Source organism: Gorilla gorilla, chromosome 17 (assembly GCF_029281585.2).
Source record: "Gorilla gorilla gorilla isolate KB3781 chromosome 17, NHGRI_mGorGor1-v2.1_pri, whole genome shotgun sequence".
Taxonomy (NCBI): domain Eukaryota; kingdom Metazoa; phylum Chordata; class Mammalia; order Primates; family Hominidae; genus Gorilla; species Gorilla gorilla.
This window is the reverse complement of record NC_073241.2, coordinates 65,386,009-65,406,421: the sequence shown is the minus strand read 5'-3', so window position 1 is coordinate 65,406,421 and position 20,413 is coordinate 65,386,009. Positions and strand designations below refer to the sequence as shown.

At 40.0% G+C, this 20,413-nt stretch overlaps 1 protein-coding gene across 3 annotated transcripts in view; it reads right to left on the bottom strand.

Moving 5' to 3' along the window:
• Nucleotides 1–997: 997 nt before the first annotated feature.
• The window catches only part of ELP2 (elongator acetyltransferase complex subunit 2), a 46,948-nt gene continuing 27,532 nt past the window's right edge, over nucleotides 998–20,413 (bottom strand). For 2 of the 3 annotated variants that reach the window (XM_019013956.4, XM_055368101.2), the window contains 9 exons: nucleotides 18,155–18,224; nucleotides 17,216–17,311; nucleotides 17,019–17,076; nucleotides 16,044–16,116; nucleotides 12,378–12,570; nucleotides 9,840–9,961; nucleotides 6,872–7,005; nucleotides 5,911–6,024; nucleotides 998–2,585 (listed from right to left, as the gene is read on the bottom strand). In XM_019013956.4, the coding sequence (XP_018869501.1) occupies nucleotides 2,429–2,585; nucleotides 5,911–6,024; nucleotides 6,872–7,005; nucleotides 9,840–9,961; nucleotides 12,378–12,570; nucleotides 16,044–16,116; nucleotides 17,019–17,076; nucleotides 17,216–17,311; nucleotides 18,155–18,224 (1,017 nt within the window). In that variant the 3' untranslated portion in view covers nucleotides 998–2,428. The remainder of the gene's footprint in view (nucleotides 2,586–5,910; nucleotides 6,025–6,871; nucleotides 7,006–9,839; nucleotides 9,962–12,377; nucleotides 12,571–16,043; nucleotides 16,117–17,018; nucleotides 17,077–17,215; nucleotides 17,312–18,154; nucleotides 18,225–20,413) is intronic. The other variant, XR_002003475.4, reaches the window with a different exon arrangement.

Genomic DNA, 20,413 nt, shown 5'->3' with positions numbered 1-20,413 from the left:
CAATGACCAGCGTTCATTGTTTTTTTCCAAGTCATTTTGAACTGCTGTAGCAATGAGTAATATAGCCTCAAACGCACACATACACACACAACACGTGCGTCACTACAGAAAACTTTTCCTGGCAGACATGAAAGGGCCCATTGTTGGTGATGTCATTTTAATTAAGATAAAACCACCACCACCATTTAGTAACAACCTGGGGTAACAAGGGCTGCGTCACGGACTGCCACTTTTGCCATCCTGCTCAGAGCAGGGCCATGCCTAACCCGTATCTGGGGATTGCTTCAGATATTATGAATTGCTTCAATATTATGAATTACTACAATTCATAATAACTGCTTCAGATATTATGAATTACAATATGGTTCAAAGGTGCTTTAGCAGATGAAGACACAAATGTGTAAACACATATGAATTACAATGCAGACTGCCCAGATGTGTAGCAAGTCCTCTGAATGTTTACTAAACAGTAAGGTGATTCCGGAGGAAGATGCTTGAGGACAATTTGGGAAAACTGACAACTTGAAAACTCAGTCTCTCTAGGCAAGGCCTACTTTCAGATAACCTTGGGAGTTCTGTGCTGGGAGGAAAGCTAAAGGACTAAGTTAGGCCTCTGAATCTGCTCTGGAAGCCTGCATGCACTTGGGTCAGAACAAGCCCATGTGTCAATGTGGGTAAAGATTCCTCAGCTGATAAGCAGGAAAATGGGCAGGGCATTTTGGTCTTTGAGGTTCAAAGCTCAGATGCTCACTGCCTTGGTATACACGCACACACACCCCATCCCCCAGCTGAGGGCACAAGAGTATACAGATGCAATAGTCTAAAGTACATTGTCCAAATATGGATGGCCATGAGCCACATGTGGCTATGAAGCACTTAAATGTGGCTAGTCTGAACTGAGATGGGCCCTATAAAATATTTCAGTAACAGGTTTTTATACTGATTATAGGTTGACATAATAATATTTTGGATATACCGTATTAAAGGAAATATGTCATTAAATTTCACCTGTTTCCTTTATTATGTGACTACTTGAAAATTTTAAAATTACATATGTAGCTCACACTATAAAACACAGATTAGAAATACTGTATAGCACTGACCTAGAAACCTCCATTTAGGTAAAACATCTTAACCCCTTTGGAAGCAAAATATGTTAAGTAACAGCATAAACTCCCACCAAGAAAATCCTCACCTTCCTCCTTTCAACACATTTATTATATACAGCTGTCACTGCATTGTCAATCTGCCAAATGGCTCTATGTTCCAACAGGGCTGGAGTAGTCCCCTGCTCACACCAGCCTTCACAGTACTTCCCATGTCTTCCCTGTTAACCTCTCTCCACCCAGCACCCAGGCTCCCAACTCTCCTGGCTGCCTCCAGCCCTCAGCTGGCACCACTGACATGCTGTTTCCAGTACCCTTTTCTTCTTTCTGCATCCTCCCTGGGGGACATACATCCCTCATCTCGTGACTTCAGCTGTCACATAAATTCAAATGTTTCAGAACTCTATTTTTTACCTCCTACATCTGTCAGTTTAAATGTCAGGATATTTTACTTTCAGTAAAGCCCTAAAAAGACGAATCTATGTACTTTTAAAGAATAAAAGAAATGACTGGCTGCAGCTCAAACCTACAACTGCTTGCGAAACTCTACAATGTCTGGCAGATGCTAGAAAGAAGGGGATCAAGACAGAGCACACTTGGCGTGGTATGCTATCTATAGAAAATGTTAAAATAAAAATTAAGTAATCTAGGTTTCCTCTCTTTATTTTCTACATCTACTTTCTGAAGAGGGCAATAAATAAGGAAATGTCCCAAAGAGGGACAAATGAAGTCCCAAAATAACACAACATTGGGCAAATCCAGTCATGAAGAAAGAACAGAGGTTCTTAAATTGGGACACACAGAGGCAGGTCTGCAGGTCTAGGAATCTCTGAACATATGTGCAAAGTTCTGGGGGTGTGTGCATATGTTATATAACAAAGCGAAGGGTCCATAGCTTTCATCGCATTTCAAAGGGTCTAGCACTGAAATAAGGACTACTGCTATGTGACTTAAAAAATGAAACTCAGGCTGGGCGCAGTGGCTCACGCCTGTAATCCCAGCACTTTGGGAGGCTGAGGCAAGCAGATCACCTGAGACGAGGAGTTTGAGACCAGCCTGGCCAACGGTGAAACCCAGTCTCTACTAAAAATACAAAAATTAGCTGGGCATGGTGGTGTGCCTCTAGTCCCAGCTACTCAGGAGGCTGAAGAAAGAGAATCGCTTGAACCTGGGAGGTGGAGGTTGTGACAAAGCAAGACTCCATCTCAAAAAAAAAAAACAACAACCCAGAAACTCAGTTCAGTTATGAAGGTAAAGATGACCTGTTTACATGATAATATTTTAAGATACCAGTGACTGCAAGCATGTAGTTATTCAGTCCATTACAGTGCACATTTATTGACTCTGTGTATCTTCACAGTGTGATCTTCACCACAGCTTGCAAAGTGTAACCACTCAGCACCTTCTGCTTCTTTCTGTTCAGTTTTTCCACTGCAATTCTTCCAGCATAATTTTCTGATAGCCAGTGTATGACTTTGGCTAAAACAAAGATAGAGAAATCATGAAATGTTTTTCCAATTAATGGTGTAAACATGAATGGAAGTTAAAACCTGAAAATTGAAATGTACAGGTTTTAAAATCGCATCATTAACATTTTAGCCATTTTATTTTAACCTGGAAAATATTTTACTATATTTACTTAAAACTGCAAGACTAAATTTTAATCTTACTCACTGGCAATAACATCACCAAAATGAGCAAGACACAGACAATGAATCTCTGTCAAATGTTGTTTAAAAAAAAAACAAAAAATAAAAATTTTTTAAATGAATGTTGTTTTAATGATCAATGGAATTTCATGAAATGGATGTTCAAGTTAGTCTTTTAGATAACATTACTAAATTTATAACAATTTTAACTTTACAATATATTCTAGATTATTTTATTATTTTGACATCCCTGTGAGGTGGATGGAATTGCATTTTTACTACTGGGTAAAGAAAGACAATGACAGATTTAATGTACTGCACAATGAAAGAGTCTTGGTCTCCAGTGTGACCTCTAACTGCGTGACCTTGGACAAGACCATCATATTAATGCTCTCTACCCCCTACCTCCCCAGCCCTTTAAAAAGGCAGACCCAGAATGTTACCAACGTATGTTAGGAACAAATCTCTATGAAAATACAACATCTTCTATAAATTTAACCTGCAAATTAGCTTCCCAAACCAAAAAGGAATAAAGTGAAAAACCTAAGTAGGTTTTAGGGCAATAAACACTGAAAACAATACCAGAGCACACACATTACACTTTCATTTGCTGACAGTCCCTGTCACCAGATGCATTCTCATGATTAAAAGGGAAGAATGAAGTCACGAAACCCATTTTAAAAATCAGTCCTCCTGAACCTATGCAACAAGATGACTGCGTGCCCTTACAAATAGTCACTCTGACTGCTGTGCCTCAACTGTTTTCTGAAATTATTCTAGAGAAAATGCTTCCATATTATGCAGACTATGATTTGAGTACTCTCAGTGATAGCTCATATTCCTTTGAGGATGAATCTGACTGTTGAAAGCACCCGGAAGTAAGCTTTATAATAAATATAAATGGCAAGCTTAATAGATATGAATGGCAAGCTTTAAAAAGAGGAAATGATTGAAATAAGTAATATTATAAAAGGCATTATAATTTGTTTTCTTGCATCACTAGTAAGCTAGTTCTGAACACAATTCCTACAGAGAAGTTCCAAGAACATTTTAAGTGATAGCAACATCACTGGAATCTCAATTATTATGGATTAGAGTTATCTCATTTCATTAAAAGAATGATCTGAAGTAGTGAAATCACGGAAATAAACATATGTGGTATAATTCTTTCCAAGGGAGCTACTTTGAGGAACATACTTGTTTGGCTATGTAAGCTTTGAGATAGTGGGTTTCTTTTTTTGGTAATGTCCTTTAAATCCAGAATATTAACATGTCATATTTAAGAAGATAGGGAGTTTGGCAAACCAACCTAAGGGGTAGTGTTTGCTTATATTACCTTTGTAAATCTTATTACTAGCAAAAGCTTTCATTTGAAAGGTACTTGGAACTTGGTAACTGAAATATTAGCAATCCAAATAATATATGTTAAGTCATGCATTAGTTCCATCTTGCAAATCCTAAGTCACCATAATGACCAAAGAAAAAAACAACCCCTTCAGACAAAAAATTCAAATTCTATACATGTTCCCTTCCTGCACTTTCTAAGGGGCTTCCCACCAGTGTCCCACATGGGGGCCATTGAAGACGTCTTCACACCAGGTTAGAGGTGAAGGGAGCACTGTGGGCAGGCAAAGTGGAAGGAAAGGGTGCCCAGGAAGAGAGAAAATTTCAAATGCCTGAAGCATGGAATTTCAACAGACTTCTTCCCTCTTCAGCAAGCCAACAGCACAAACTAGTTCAACTGCTAAACCCAGCCCAGAGAGGCAGGAGAGAATCCATGGGGGCATGGCAATATCTCATTTTAATAAATATAATTATAATGAGCACTAACATGCTTGGCTGACATGGAGACAAGATCTGCTGGATGAAATATCTTAAGACATTGCTCACAAATCTCTCTCCATTAAGCACTCACCCTCATCATATTGTCATTTGAAATTGCTATTTGAAATTGTATTTTCAACAGTACAGATATACGAAGGTTGAAAAAGCCTAAGAAAATATAACACAGAATGATATTAGTAGCTTTCTGAACGTTTATACTTTTTTGGGGGGGACAGGCTCTCACTCACCCAGGCTGGAGTGCAATGGTGTGATTATGGCTTGCTGCAGCCTCAACCTCCTGGGCTCAAGTGATCCTCCCACTTCACCCTCCCAAGTAGCTGGGACCCACAGTCATGCACCATCACACCTGGCTAATTTCTTTTATTTTTGGTAGAGACCAGGGGTCTCACTGGTAGAGACCATGAGCCAACACACCCAGCCACATTTAGGCATTTTTAAAGAATAAAATGTGGGCCAGGCACAGTGGCCCATGCCTGTAACTCTAGCACTTTGGGAAGCCAAGACAGGAGGATTGCTTGAGCCCAGGATATGGAGACCAGCCTGGCCAACACAATGAAACCCCGTCTCTACTAAAAATACAAAAAAAATTAGCCTGGCATGGTGGTGCGTGTCTGTAGTCCCAGCTATTTGGGAGGCTGAGGTAGGAAGACTGATTGAGCCTGGGAGGCGGAGGTTGCAGCGAGCTGGGATCTTGCCACTGCACTCTAGCCTAGGTGACAGAGTGAGACCCTGTCTCACACACACACAAAAAGAATAAAACCTGTAAAAGGGTAGATTAAAAGTGATCCCTACTGTCTAGGTGGGTGGGATGGGGAGGAGGTTGTAAACAGCAGGTGCTCTATGCCAGCTCAGGTGGCAAATGCATGAGGCCCAGGGCATGAGCCTTGCTATGCCTGAAAGCTCCACTATAGGATCTTTTGAGATAAAGGGCTCAATCGTAAGGATACGACTACCAAAGTGCAATCCAGAATATTTTTAAAAATCACAAACATTTTGAATCAAATTAAGAATCTACTGTAGTCAAATTCTACAACACACCATTATGGAGATCACTCTCATCTCAAACGGTTGTTTATTAAAATAATATTATGCATGCAAGCAATTTGGTCAAGCAAACTTTTAAAAATCAAGTGCAATATATCAATTTCAGATTACCACATGTATCAATTTCAGATTACCACAAAACAAAGTGGTAGACACGACGAATACAGATATATGTCCCTCTCCATGAAAATGTGGCATAAAATTTGCCATGAAAGACCCCACAATTTCTAGTTAATCTGATGGAAACAAAAATAGGAAAGAAATACCTTTGACTTGTTTCTACACAGTGGGTCCAGTCATTTATTTCTGGAACTTGATCAGTCTTTTTCCAGGTATATAAGCAAATCTTTCCACACTCCAATCCTACTGCAACCACATATCTGTTTTTAAGGGAGGGGGACAACAGTGATTAACTTAGCATGAAATTGTTATCTCCGTCATTGCTCTAAAGTAGTTCTTCACAGTGTCCCAACTGTCCCTGCCTTGCAAAAGACTCTGCAGGCATCAGCCCAGGACATGCTGCACTGCTCTGCTGTGTCCTCAAGGAGCCTCCTCTTTACAGGGGCTGCACACAGATTTATCTGTGTCCTCTGCTGGCAAGGCCCACGAGCCAGTGTTTCCCCAGCTGGCTGCAGGGACCCTTGTTCCACTGAAGATGCTTGTTACAGAGAAAGTATTATAGTCCTAGATTTGGTGAAGTAAGAATCTTTGAGCCCCATTCCTAACCTGTATTTTACATTCTGAATCATTAGGTTCTATCAATTTAAAAATTATTATGAGAAACATAAGCATTTTGCAAAAGACAGTAACTCAGGCCAGGCATGGTGGCATACGCCTGTAATCCCAGCACTTTGGGAGGCCGAGGCAGATGGATCACTTGAGGTCAGGAGATTAAGACCTGCCTGACCAACATGGTGAAACCCCATCTCTATTAAAAATATAAAAAAAGGAGCCAGGCGTGACGGCGCATGCCTGTAATCCCACCTACTTGGGAGGCTGAGGCAGGAGAATCGCTTAAACTCAGAAGGCAGAGTTTGCAGTGAGCAGAGATCACGCCACTGCATTCCAGCCTGGGCGACAGAGTGAGACTCCATCTCAAAACAAAAAGAAAAAAGAAAAAAAAAGACAGTAACTCAGAGGCTAGAATTCACAAATGAAATGACATGAGGGCTACATATTAAGAAACCAAGTGGTCCTCTTAAAACTAAGCCCCACACAGAGACTGACCGTTGAGAAGGGTGGAGCACTGGGCAGACGCTGACAGCTGTCACAGCCCCACCCACGTCCAGGACTGAGGAGCAGGGGCCAATGTTGTGCTCAATACAGTCATCAGTGGAGTCGCACTCACCCCAGACAACCACCTAATACAGACAGATCACACACTGTAAAGCCTTCTCTTTGCAACGTTTCTAGCCATGTACTACAGTTCCATCGGCAAAGATAAAACAAAGTATTTGCTCTGGTGTTTTAAAAAATGCATCATTACATTCGTGTATGGTGTGCCAGGACTTGAGAACATTTCAAGCATCAGAAAGAAGGCACAGTACAGCAGACATGCGTCTCCGAGAGCTCACCTTGGTCCAAAGACAAAGCGTTCCTGCCCAGAGACCACAGAGAGGTGTCTAACATGCCTTCTATACTCACAAATTGGTTCTGATCCAGTGGAGTCCCATCAGTAGGCTCATGCACTTCCCCAAGAAGCTACCACAAAATGCTTAAGAACTAATCAGCTTTCGGGCTGGGAGCGGTGGCTCATGCCTGTAATCCCAGCATTCTGGGAGGCCGAGGTGGGTGGATCACCTGAGGTCAGGAGTTCAAGACCAGCCTGGCCAACATAGTGAAACCCCGTCTCTACTAAAAATATAAAAAATAAGCTGGGCGTGGTGGCGGGTGCCTGTAATCCCAGCTGCTAGGGAGGCTAAGGCAGGAGAATCGCTTGAACCTAGCAGGCAGAGATTGCAGTGAGCCGAGATCGTGCCACCGCACTCCAGCCTGGGCAACAAGAGTGAAACTCCGTCTCAAAAAAAAAAAAAAAAGAACTTATCAGCTTTCTAGCTCTTCCTCTACACTGTCCATTGCTCAGGGAATCTACTCAGCTATGAGGAAAACCTGACCTAGATGATACCCCTCATGAAATGAGGCTTCCCTGGAAGCTCATGCCTCAAGGATGTGTGAATGGTCACAAAGAAATGGAGAGCGGGCTGGGCGTGGTGGCTCACACCTATAACCCTAGCAGTTTGGGAAGTCGAGATGGGTGGACTGCTTGAGGCCGGGAGTTCAAAACCAGCCTGGCCCACATGGTGAAACCCCGTTTCTACTAAAAATACAAAAAATTAGCCGGGCATGGTGGTGGGTGCCTGTAATCCCAGCTACTCAGGAGGCTGAGGTAGGAGAATCGCCTGAACCTGGGAGGCGGGTGTTGCAGTGAGCCAAGATCACGCCACTGCACTCCAGCCTAGGCAACAAGAGCGAAACTCCATCTCAAAAAAAAAAAAAAAAAAAAATGGAGAGAGAAGTGAAGTGGACAACAGTAGCAAAATGCAGAACCAAAGCAAGATACTGAGCAGAAGGCTTTGTCCAAGCAAGCAGAAGTACATTTCAGAGAATGTCCAGCGAATGCTGCTTTGCCTGCTGGATCCCTGACCTATCCCTGAGAGTAGCAGCTGGACCATGTTCTATAGGCATGTGATATGGTTTGGCTGTGTCCCCACCCAAATCTCATCTTGAATTGTAGTTCCCATAATCCCTGTATGTTGTGGGAGGGACACAGTAGGAGATAATAGGATCATGGGGGCGGTTACCTCCATGCTCTTCTCATGATAGTGAGTGAGTTCTCACGAGATCTGATGGCTTTATAAGAGGCTTCCCCCTTTTGCTCAGCACTTCTTTCTCCTGCCACCACGTGAAGAAGGATGTGTTTGCTTCACCTTCTGCCATGACTGAATTTCCTGAGGCCTCCCCAGCCCTGAGGAACTGTGAGTCAATTAAACCTCTTTCCTTTAAATTACCCAGTCTCAGGCAGTTCCTCATAGCAGCATGAAAACAGATTAATACAGTATGACTGTGGGGGACAAAAGCAGTCCTTCTTCCTCAGCATCGAGCACAGCACAGGCACACCAATGCCAAGAAAGAAAGAACAGGCAAATGAACAGAAGGGAGGGTCTGAGATGTAAAGTCTGCCATAGAGGTTGACATGTAAGTGTTTAGCCTGAGTGACATCCTGCCTGTGCTAGCACTCCACTTCAGTGATCTGTACCTTGTCTGTGACTAAAGAAGGCAGGGAGAGGAATGGCCAACACTAAACTGCTTCACCACCTCTAGTCTGTAGGAACAAAAGGATATTTTAAAGAGTATGAAAACAAAGGAAAGACCAGAGGTGACGTGGACATTTCCCAGAAAACAAAAGTGAAGGTCATGTTGGAGAACATACTCTGAGGCTGGGTGTGGTGGCTCATGCCTGTAATTCCAACACTTTGGGAGGCCAAAGTGGGAGGACTGCTTGCGCCCAGGAGTTTGGGACCAGCCTGGCAACATGGCAAGACCCCATCTCTACACAATAAAAACACTGGCTGGGTATGGTGGTGAGCACCTGTAGTCCCACCTACTTGGGAGGCCAAGGCTGAGGTGGGAAAATTGCTTGGGCCCAGGAGGTCCAGGCTGCAGTGAGCCGTGACTGTACCACTGCACCCGAGACCCTCTCTCAAAAAAAAAAAAAAAAAAAAATTCCTAGCTACTTTGTTTTGACTTTTTTTAAAGCTTGGGTCAGTCATACTCCACCCACTTCTAGCACCAAATGAAAAGGTAACAATCATTTATTACAGAAAAATGTTAAATTCATAAAAGTAAGAAAACTAGAAAATAGTTTTTCCCTTATTCCCCTACCTCCCGCTGCCCTCCTGGTTTCTTGGTCTTGATTAATTTCATTTATTACTCTTCTTCCACTGGGACCATTTGATGAAGGTCATACGTCTGAAAGGTCTTCTCCTCATATTTTTGACATTTCAGAGAAATTTACTTATAGAATTTAACAAGAAAAGTCTTTTTTTATATGTACATATATGAAAAACAGAAAGGAATACATAGCTGATTTTTAAAAGCTGTAACAGAAAGGCAGGATTATGCATTTTTTATTCAAACATACCTATAAAAATATTATTTTTACATTTGAAAAAATATTAAGTTTTTAAATAATTACCTTTTTGTCTCGACTCCCAGTGAAGAAATACTTGCTGTCAGGACTCCAATCACAAGACCAAATAATTCTACTGTGCACAGAAGTAATTTTGTTGGTGAAGGCAAAAAGACTAAAAACTGGCTCTGAAAGAAATACGTATACACTATTCACAAAGCAGAGAAAGCTGGGTTTTTACCTGTTAGGAAGTGATGTTTAAGTGCCATATACACCATATGACTTAATATTCAATTTATATGCACTGACTTTTGAAATAGACTGAAGCCAGGCAACCAACCCCTCACCAGAAGGCTGTGGACATAGCTATTTTTCTAGTAGGGAATGCTTTTGTACTGACTGGTCACTCTCTAGTGACTGATGACAAACATCTTCCAAACACTCAACTGAAGTTCAACTCACACCTATAGAAGAAGCCTGAAGCTATTTAGCCTTACTCAAAGTAGGCAGATTTGCATATTAGGCTACAGAAAAAAGATTAATGCACCACTTAATGTTTAAAAAAAGAAATCTTGAGAAAATGTTTTCCTTTTAAGATTTAAGTGTAAGGCAACTTCTAGCCCTTATATGGACTAAACCTAACACACCTAACTGTTGGCCAGGCATGGTGGCTCATGCCTGTAATCTCTGCACTTTTGGGAGGCAGAGGCGGGTGGATCACCTGAGGTCAGGAGTTCAAGACCAGCCTGCCCAACATGATGAAACCCCGTCTCCACTAAAAATACAAAAAATTAGCCAGGTGTGGTAGCAGGTGCCTTTAATCCCAGCTACTCAGGAGGCTGAGGCAGGAGAATCACTTGAACCCAGGAGGCGGAGGCTGCAGTGAGCTGAGATCATACCACTGCACTCCAGCCTGGGGAACAAGAGGGAAACTCCGTCTCAAATTAAAAAAAAAAAAAAAAAAAAAAACCCTAAAAAACAAAAACCACATAACTGTTTATGAGGAGGGAATAAGAGTGTATCTATTACTACTCTATAATCCATAAAGATATAACACATTAATAAATACGTTATTAATACAATTTTTTTTTTTGCAGGGGGACGAAGTCTCACTCTAATGCCCTGGCTGGAGTGCCGTGGTGGGATCTCCACTCACTGCAACCTTTATCTCCTGGGTTCATGCAATCCTCCTGTCTCAGCCTCCTGAGTAGCGGGGATTACAGGCTAATTTTTACATTTTTTTTAGTAGAGATGGGGTTTCACCATATCAGCCAGGCTGGTCTCAAACTTCTGACTTCAAATGATCCACCTGCCTCAGCCTCCCAAAGTGGTAGGATTACAGGTGTGAGCCACCACACCCATCCAACTTTAACTTATTTTTTATTTTGTTGAGATGGAGTCTTGCTCTGTCGCCTAGGCTGGAGTGCAATGGCGTCATCTTGGCTCACTGCAACCTCTGCCTCCCGGGTTGAAATGATTCTCCTGCCTCAGCCTCCCAAGTAGCTGGGATTACAGGCGTGCACCACCACGCCCGGCCAATTTTTGTATTTTTAGTAGAGATGGGGTTTCACCATGTTGGCCAGGCTGGTGTTGAACTCCTGACCTCAGGTGATCCGCCCACCTCGGCCTCCCAAAGTGCTGGGATCACACGCATGAGCCACTGTGCCTGGCGGACTTTAGCTTTTTAAACAGTAAATGCTGCATGTTAGGAAAAGATTAGTGATGCAAAAGAAAACAGTCTGTTCTAAAACATATTGCTGAGTATACTTTACAGTCCCTGGGTGTTCTCTAAAACACAAGAAACAAAGAGACCAGAAATATCACAAAACCAAACTGTATGCGAGTCTTATCAATGGAAAAATTAAAAACAGGATTAAACAATGCAAATATACTTTAAACACTTTCTAGAACTTATCCACCAAAAGAATCTGGGGGAACAGGAATAGGCCACTGACCCAACTACACAAAGGTTTTTAGTCCTCTTTTTTTTTTTTTCAGTTTATGCCAGGTTCAGAGTAGAATGTGGGTAGGTGGGCTAACACCTTGCTCAGGGGTCATGTTATCCAGACGGATGCCTAATATACCCTTCTCAATGAAGGAGGTGACTGGAGAGGGTAGCAAAAACTAAGGATAATGGTTTCCTCTACATTTCATAATTTAAAATAGTACTATATTAATAAAATAGTTCAGAGAGAAGAAACCACTCAACCATAAGTTTTCTTAGTTGTATCTTCATTATTCCTGTCCCATAAAATCCTAGCTCAGGATAAGTTATCCATTAGGTTTTGTGGTAGCATTCTATCACCATTTGCAAAACCTAACTTCCTACATACAGATGTTTATGTTTCTTGAACTGAGATATCTGAATGCATGCCATCTTGATTACATAATCACAAGTAGGTCAACCCAAATAAAGATCATCTCCATTTAAATCTTACAAGGAAGGTCAAGTCTTCCTCAGTTATCCAAGAACTTTGAAAGGCTTCAAAGATATGAGGCTCTACCCTTCACTCTGTTATCTTTCTCTTAACTAAAGCTGCTTAATGTAGATAAAATGGACATAACTGTTTCACTAATAACTTTCCCAATCAGAAGCTGTTTTACCGAACTCAGGTGAGATTGTATCCTGCTTTTTCCACAATGACCAGGTTCGATCTCTGGAAACAGCTAGTAAGAACTTGTCATTAGGTGAGAAGGCCATCTGCGTGACTGTCAAACTGTGGAAAACTAAATTCTGCACCTGTTTCCAAGATGTAGTGTTCCAAAGAATGATAGCTGCATGCTCTTTCTTAGCTGCCTATAGGACAGAGATGAAACAATGAAGCTAGTAAGTAAAAATAAACTGAAGAGAAAACATTTTAAAAACAACACATTGTTTCTATGAGTATATTTTATTTATCTGTTTGAATTCCAAAAAAAATTCCTAGGAGATAACATACTACAACCATTTCTAATCTCTGGGAAGAATTACAGATGACTGGGATTAGAAAAAATGAATCATCAGGGACTATAGTATCATGTTTTCTTTCTTTCTTTTTTTCCTTTTCACTGTAGCTCTCAGATCTTGAAAAATTATTCCATGATCAAAACTGTGACATGGAGGGGGAAAAATAAAACGAAAAACTGTGACATGAAGGGGGAAAAAAATGAAAATTATCCCAAAATAAAGGGTTTACTTTTAAAAAGATCAATCCTGAGAGAAATTAAAGACCTGAATGAATGACAGGCATATTGCATTCATATGTCAAAATACTCAATATTGTTAAAATTCTCCCCAAATTGATCTAGAGAATCAATGCAATCTCCATTAAAATTCCTGCAGGTATTTTTGCAGAAACTCTTAAGCTGATTCTAAAATGCAAAATAAAGGATCTACTATAGCCAAAATAACTCTATACTTCCTAATTTCAAGATGTATTATTAAAACACTATCGTTACTAACAGAGTATGGTACTGGCATCATATCAAAAAAGATCAATAGAACTGAATAAAGTCTACGGAACAGACCCACATATATGAACAACCGACTTTAGACAAAGGGACAAAGCACAGTGATGAAGGGGATAGTCTTTTAAAAAAATGATGCTGAAACTGGTATCTACAATAAAAGAAAATCAGTTTTAATCTATACTCCATGACAAATACAAGAGTTAATTTGAAAGTATCATAGGTCTAAAGGCAAAAGCTAAAAATCCATAAAACTCCTAGAACAAAACACAGCAGAAAAATCCTTGTGACCTTTATCAAAGACTAGATATAAGAAAGACACAGCCTAATTAAAAAAAAAAAATTGATAAACTGGACTTCACCAAAACATAAAACATCTGCTAGTTGAAAGACACTGTTAGCAGAATGACAAGCCACTGAGAAAAAATATCTACATTAGCACATGTGATAAAGTTGTATCCAGGGTATATAAAAAACTGTTCAGTGTCCATCAATGGATAATTGGATTTTTAAAATGTCGTGTGTATACACACACACACACACACACACACACACCCCATGAACTACTACTCAGCCATAAAAAACAATGAAATCATGTCTTCTGCAGCAAAATGGATTGAATTAGAAGCCATTCTCCTAAGTGGGAAATGACTCAGAAGCAAAAAGCCAAAAACCAGACATCTTTGCTTATAAGCAGGAGCTAAACAATGGGTATACATGGACATATGGCGTGAAATAATAGTAGACACTGGAGAATCAAAAAGGTGGGAGGGGTTGAGGAATGAAATACTCAAGGTACAAGGTATACTATTCAGGTGATGGGTATGCTAAAATCCAGAGTTCAACAAGACACAATATATCCACGTAACACAGTTGCACTTGTACCCCTAAATCTATTTAAAAAACTTGAAAAACTTTTCAAAACTCAGTAAGAAAACAATCTAATAAATAAATGGGCAAAAGATTTGAAGTTTCACCATATTTTCATATGGATAAAAATTAGCACATGAAAAGATGCTTAATATCATTAGAGAAATATAAATCACAGCCATAATGAGCTGCTACACACTTACTAGAACGGTTAAAGTTAAAAAGACTGATACTAAGTGCTGGTGAGGGTGCACAGCAACTGGAAATCTAATACACTGCTGCAAAAATGTATAACCACTGCGGAACACAGCATGTCAATTGTCTTAAAATTTTAAATATATATCTACCATACCATCCAGCAATTCCACTCACAGATATGTACTCAAGAGAATGAAAGCATATATCCATGCAAAGATTTGTACATAAATTTTAATAACTGTACCATCGGTAAAAGCCCAAAACTGGAAAACAACCCAAATGTCCATTAATAAGCGAATGGATCAACAAATGGTGGTACATCTGTACAAGGTAAAACTACTCAGCATTAAGAAGGCATGAACTACTGATGCATGCAAAAACATGGATAAATCTCAAACAATTATGATGAAAGAAAGAAGCAAAACCAAAAAAGTACATACTTACATGATCCTATTTATATACAATTTTAGAAAATGTAAACTGCTCTATCATGACAAAAAGCAGACGAGTGGTTTCCTAGGGATGGAGGCAGGAGGGGAAAGGGAGAGGCAGAAGAGAGGAATTGCCAAAGAGCACAGAAAATGTTGGGGGTTGATGGATATACACAGTATCTTGATTGTAGTGATGATTTATACAGGGATAAACATGTCAAAACTTATCAAATTGTTCACATTAAACATACCATTTATAGTAAGTTAATAACCCTAAATAAAGCTGTTAAAAAATGTTTAGAGGATACACATATTGTTGTGAATCAACTTAAAAAGGGGGAAAAAAAAGTCAATTAGAGGATTGACAGTGCCCTAAGTTAGAAATAAATTATCTGCTCAGTAGAAGCCCAGACATTTGAACTACTGAACTCCATTTTTCCCAAAGGCTCCTATAAGAGAAGGAAGTCCTCTCAGTACCATTTCAAAGAATAAACAAGTGGGGTAGGGGTGGGTGTAGGGGAAGCACAGCAGCATTTCTTATGATGTCCAAAATGCAGATCAGTGGCATAAATCCACAGTAAAAACAGGGACACAAGCCCATGCATGTAGGCGGCTCTTATCATCATATTTAAAACAAGTAAATAAATTTCAGAAAATTTAAGAGGAATGTGTGGGTTTCAGAACCTTCGGATAATCCTCCACAATTGCTATATCATTCCACAGGATATGGAGAAATACTGAATGATGAATTCAAGACCATCCTTCCAGGTAAATGCAAAAGTCATCTACCTTAGGTCAGTGCCAAGAGTGTCCTCAAAAAACAGTCTGATGGACTTCACTCCAGGTTTCCTCTTCTCATTTCCCTGTGTCTCTATGACTCCAATTATTTAAAATTCATCAAATTTTTAGGTGTCATTTTGAGATATCGTTGTTTTATATACAGAGTCTCACTCTGTCACCCAGGCTGGAGTGCAGTGGCGCGATCTTGACTCACTGCAACTTCCATCTCTGGGGTTCAAGTGATTCTCATGTCTCAGCCTCCTGAGTAGCTGGGATTGCAGGTGTCATTTTGAGATACCTGATTAAATCACTTTTAGCAGGGAGGCACAGATAAGCTCAAAATGTGCAGCTGAAACAGATTTAAAAGGAAACCATAAGCTTTTGAAGAGACAGAAGGGTAAGAGAAATTGAGAAAGTAAGATTCAAAAAACCAAGCACTAGTGGCCTTTCACGTAGAGTTCTGCCTAAATCATTACCAAACTTGCAGGAGCCTGATGACCCAAATAACCTGTGACCAAGCAGAATCAAAAGTAAACTTCCCTACCTTACAAGCTGAGGCAAGCAGAGTCTTTGAACTGTTACAAGTAACACAAAATATTTCATAACCATGCCCATATCTAAAATTTAAAAAGAAAAAAAGTACTATTAGCAAATGAATCTATTCTCATGCCACACAATTTTTGAAAGTAAAAAGAATAACATCAACCTCTCTAGCTAATATACAATTCTTTTAAGGAACATTATATGTTTGTCTAGGCAAACATTTGAGAGAAAGACAGGGAGATGGGAGAAAAATGTCAGCTTCCTAACTCATTCAAACAATTAACATACAAATTTTCACCTCCTACTTTCAACTAGCCAGTATCTAAACAATAAACCATGGAAAAGTCTTCATCAGGAACCATCAAAGACAAAAAGACCATGACTAACAACAAAACTTAAGTCTTTTTTTTTTTTTTTCAAGGCAAGGTCTCACTCTGTCACCCAGGCTGGGGTGCAGTGGTGCAATCATGGCTCACTGCAGCCTCCAATTCCTGGGCAGAAGCAATCATCCAGCCTCAGCCTCTCAAGTAGATTGGGACTACAGGCATGCATCATCATGCCTGGCTAATTTTTAAAAATTTTTTGTAGAGATGGGGTCTCGCTATGTTGTCAAGGCTGGTGTCAAACTCCTGGCCTCAAGTGATCCTCCTGCTACGGCCTCCCAAAGTGCTATGATTACAGGTGTGAGCCACTGTACCCAGCCAAGTCTTTTTAATAAAGAAAAAATATATATTGTTATGCTTCTCTACTTTAAAAATAAGATGAATAAACAAAAGTAATGAACATAATAAACAGTAACATAAAAATAAACGTTAAGGTTTCTCATTCCTTATGAAGAGCCACTAAGAGATATATAGAAGAGGAGGAAAAAGGTAGGTAGAAGGAAGAAAAAGGAGACATCAAATTGTGGGGTGGGGAGGAAAAGTCAGAAGTTATGACAGAATCAGACCAAAGAGCTAAATACAGTTTAACTTACAGTTTTTGAACTTCAGGCCACAAAGTATTCTGCAGAAGATGATCCTCAGTGGGAGGCTCTAGAATAAATTGAAGCTATTTTTTTCTATGTTCATCCAAATATAAAAGTGAATTCTATAGCACTTATTTAGGTCAGCAGCAATAGATAACATATTGTGTGTTCTAGCGATTTATTAAATTGTCTTTGTCACATCTTACCAGTAAGTATGGAGGGCTGAAAGGCCACCTGCTGATACTCAAAACCAGTACTAGTTAACAGCTCCTCTTCATCAGAAGGCTGAGAAGCTATATCTCCTAGTTTGAAGAAACACATCAAGAATATAGTCACTATTTTTATATCTCCTTCACTTGTCTCAATATTAAGGCCACCACATAGAAAGCAGTGGTAATTCAAAGTGGTGCAATTCACAGCTGTGTCCATGTGATTCCAAAGGCAAGAGTATTTCCTTTACTCCAGTATTTTCCAAACATGCTCCTGGCAGCATTAATCAACTCCATAAAGGTTCTTTCCATTTTCTTTGATCTAACAGTCTCCAAACTTTTAAAACTACACAACCAACTCTTCAGGTTACCCACATTCTCATCTGTAGTTCTAACACCAAAAAACATACTTTGTGGCAGGGCGTGGTGGCTCACACCTGTAATAACAGCAGTTTGGGAGGCCAAGGCAGGTGGATCACCTGAGGTCAGGAGTTCCAGAGCAGTCTGGCCAACATGGTGAAACCCTGTCTCTACTAAAAATACAAAAATTAGCTGGGCATGGTAGCACATGCCTGTAGTCCCAGCTACTTGGGAGGCTGAGGCAGGGGAATTGCCTGAAGCCAGGAGGCGGAGGTTGCAGTGAGCTGAGATCGCGCCACTGCACTCCAGCCTGGGTGACAGAGCAAGACTCTGTCTCAAAAAAAAAAAAAAAAAAAAAGGGAAAAAACATGCTTTGTGAAAACTGCATCTACTTCAGTGGTCTGAGTGTGTACAAAGAGTACTTATCACGAAATAGGTGATAGAAAAGATAGATACATATACTGTGATTTAAAAAAAAAATCAGCTGTAACAAACATTAGGTAGACATTACACAAGTGTGTGACTGGGGTTTAAGTACCACTATGGGTTTAATAATTTTGAAGACAAAAGCCTTACCCTGAAAGACAGCTTTATTTGATAATCCCAACGCAGGGACAGTGGCTCCTTCTGGAAGATCACTATCTTGCTAGAATAGAAAATATAACATCTAAGTTTTAAATGCTAAAGTTTTATTTGCTAATTTTAAAACTAAAAGTTACTGTTACTTCAGGCACTACAAAAAAGTCACGCTCATAAATGCTGAGAAACAGTTTAAAGACCATCTTGTGTGGACGTCTACCTGTACTTTCACTTCCTGAACCAACAATGCAATGCTAAGCAATCACTCTCCAGCAGACAAGCCCTACCAGGCCTCCAACTCCCACGCAATCCATAAAGTCGGGCATCCTCTCATCCATAAAGTCAGGCATCCTCTCACCCATAAAGGGACCTCATCGAACCATAACATTTCAATGGGTTTCAGGGTCTGACAAGAAATGCAGTGAGCTGAAAATGGAAGGCCCAGAGCTCTACTTCCAAGATAATCTCACAGGCACATCCCCTGATGATGCTCATATAAACACAGATGCTTCCCAGAAGGGAACAGTTACAGCATTAGTCATAGTATTTTCATTAAACATACCTAACTAACTGAGTATTTTAAAACTTCGCATGAGTGTCATTTGAAAAGGCAATATCTGCTTAGATTTTGCAATTTATATCAATCAAATTACTACATGTGAAAATATATGCTAACCATCAAAACTGGCACATGCTCATTTGCTAAGAGTGTAAAAGTCATTTAGACTTTAACACAGAAGCTGAAACTAAACACAAACATGAATAGTAAGAATTTAAAACCATCAAAAATGGCTACCTGGGACACAAGAAACAGTATGCTTTATCTCAGAAACCAAGAAAAACTAACATGGAAAAGAACAGTAAGAGGCATTCCTACATACCTATCCCAACACTCAGTATGGGAGCAAAACCCAAACGAGAGCAAGCAGCTCGCTACTCTACAGGATCCCTGTATCTTAGGACACAGAACTAAGTGTACAACTGGGACTAAGCCTCTCATGGAATCCTAAAACCCCATTTCAATTCCTAGAACTGAAGAGATCCTGAAACTAGCTGTCGCTCCACCTCCATACGCTTAGCTCTACATAATAACCACAATTAAGGCTTCCCTTTTGATCTTGTTCCTATTGTCCATTATTATTAGAAACAAGCACAACAGAATCTTAAATCCTCTTCATATAATCAAGAAAGCCTGTAGCATGAGGTGCTGAGTATACATTCCAGGAAATTTAGTTGGATACTTCATTTCTAATGAATTCCATTTTCTTCTCCAGTCTTACTCAGACTGGTGCTAGTTTCACTGCTTTCAGAGTCTCTTGGCTTCCAGATAACTCTCTTCCAAAATGCTTTTCATCACTCTTTGTGTAGAAGCCTCCAACAGCACCCCACAGTCAGACTGTGCCTGCCTCCCAAGTCTTCCACCATGGACTTTCCCCATTCTCCCCACTTATATCCAGTCTTCAGTCCAACAGGTACCACAATAGCTCTGGCCTCCCCTTTGCTCTCTCTCTCTTCCCTTTGCTCTCTCCCTCTCTCCCCTTCTTTTTGCCTATCAAAAGGGTACTTATACTTTTCGAGCTCAGAACCAAACTCGTGACTCAACTCTAAGTGAAGGACTGTATAATATGCACTTCTGTGTAACCTATCTTCCTACTTAATTTTCCTTCTTTCAAAATTACTTCATAATTTTTATAATCCATGTACTTTTATAAGTAGCTCAAATCTTTCTTAGAAGGGCGTATAAACATAAAAAAGAAAGTTACCCTTACAAAACCCAAATCAAGTCCCATTAAACATGTTCTCGTTATTCCAATACAATGACCTCTTCCTTCTATGAAATTTACTTTAGTACCAGAAGATTTAGCAATTAACTGGTCTCATCTAACAACTGCAGATACATTAGTTCCACTGCCCCCTACCTTTACCCCTACCATACAGCTAGATGGTAATCTCCTTGAAAACAGTATCCATCTTTTATTTTGTTCTATTCTAGGTACCTAACACAGTGATAAAACATCGTATTCATGTCTCAATTGAACACTAATGCAGCTTTGTAGTATTTTGAGCTCATCTGCTACACAAAATTTCTAGTTTTAGTATTTAAATCATTACACCCCACAGTGCACAAAAAACTTTGTCAAATCTTACATTAAGAAACAATACTACTTTCTTTCTACCCATATATTCCATTTAAAGCCTGAGGCAAAAATCTTTTTAAATTTAAAATGAAGTGACTAGATTTAGGTAAAATATTTA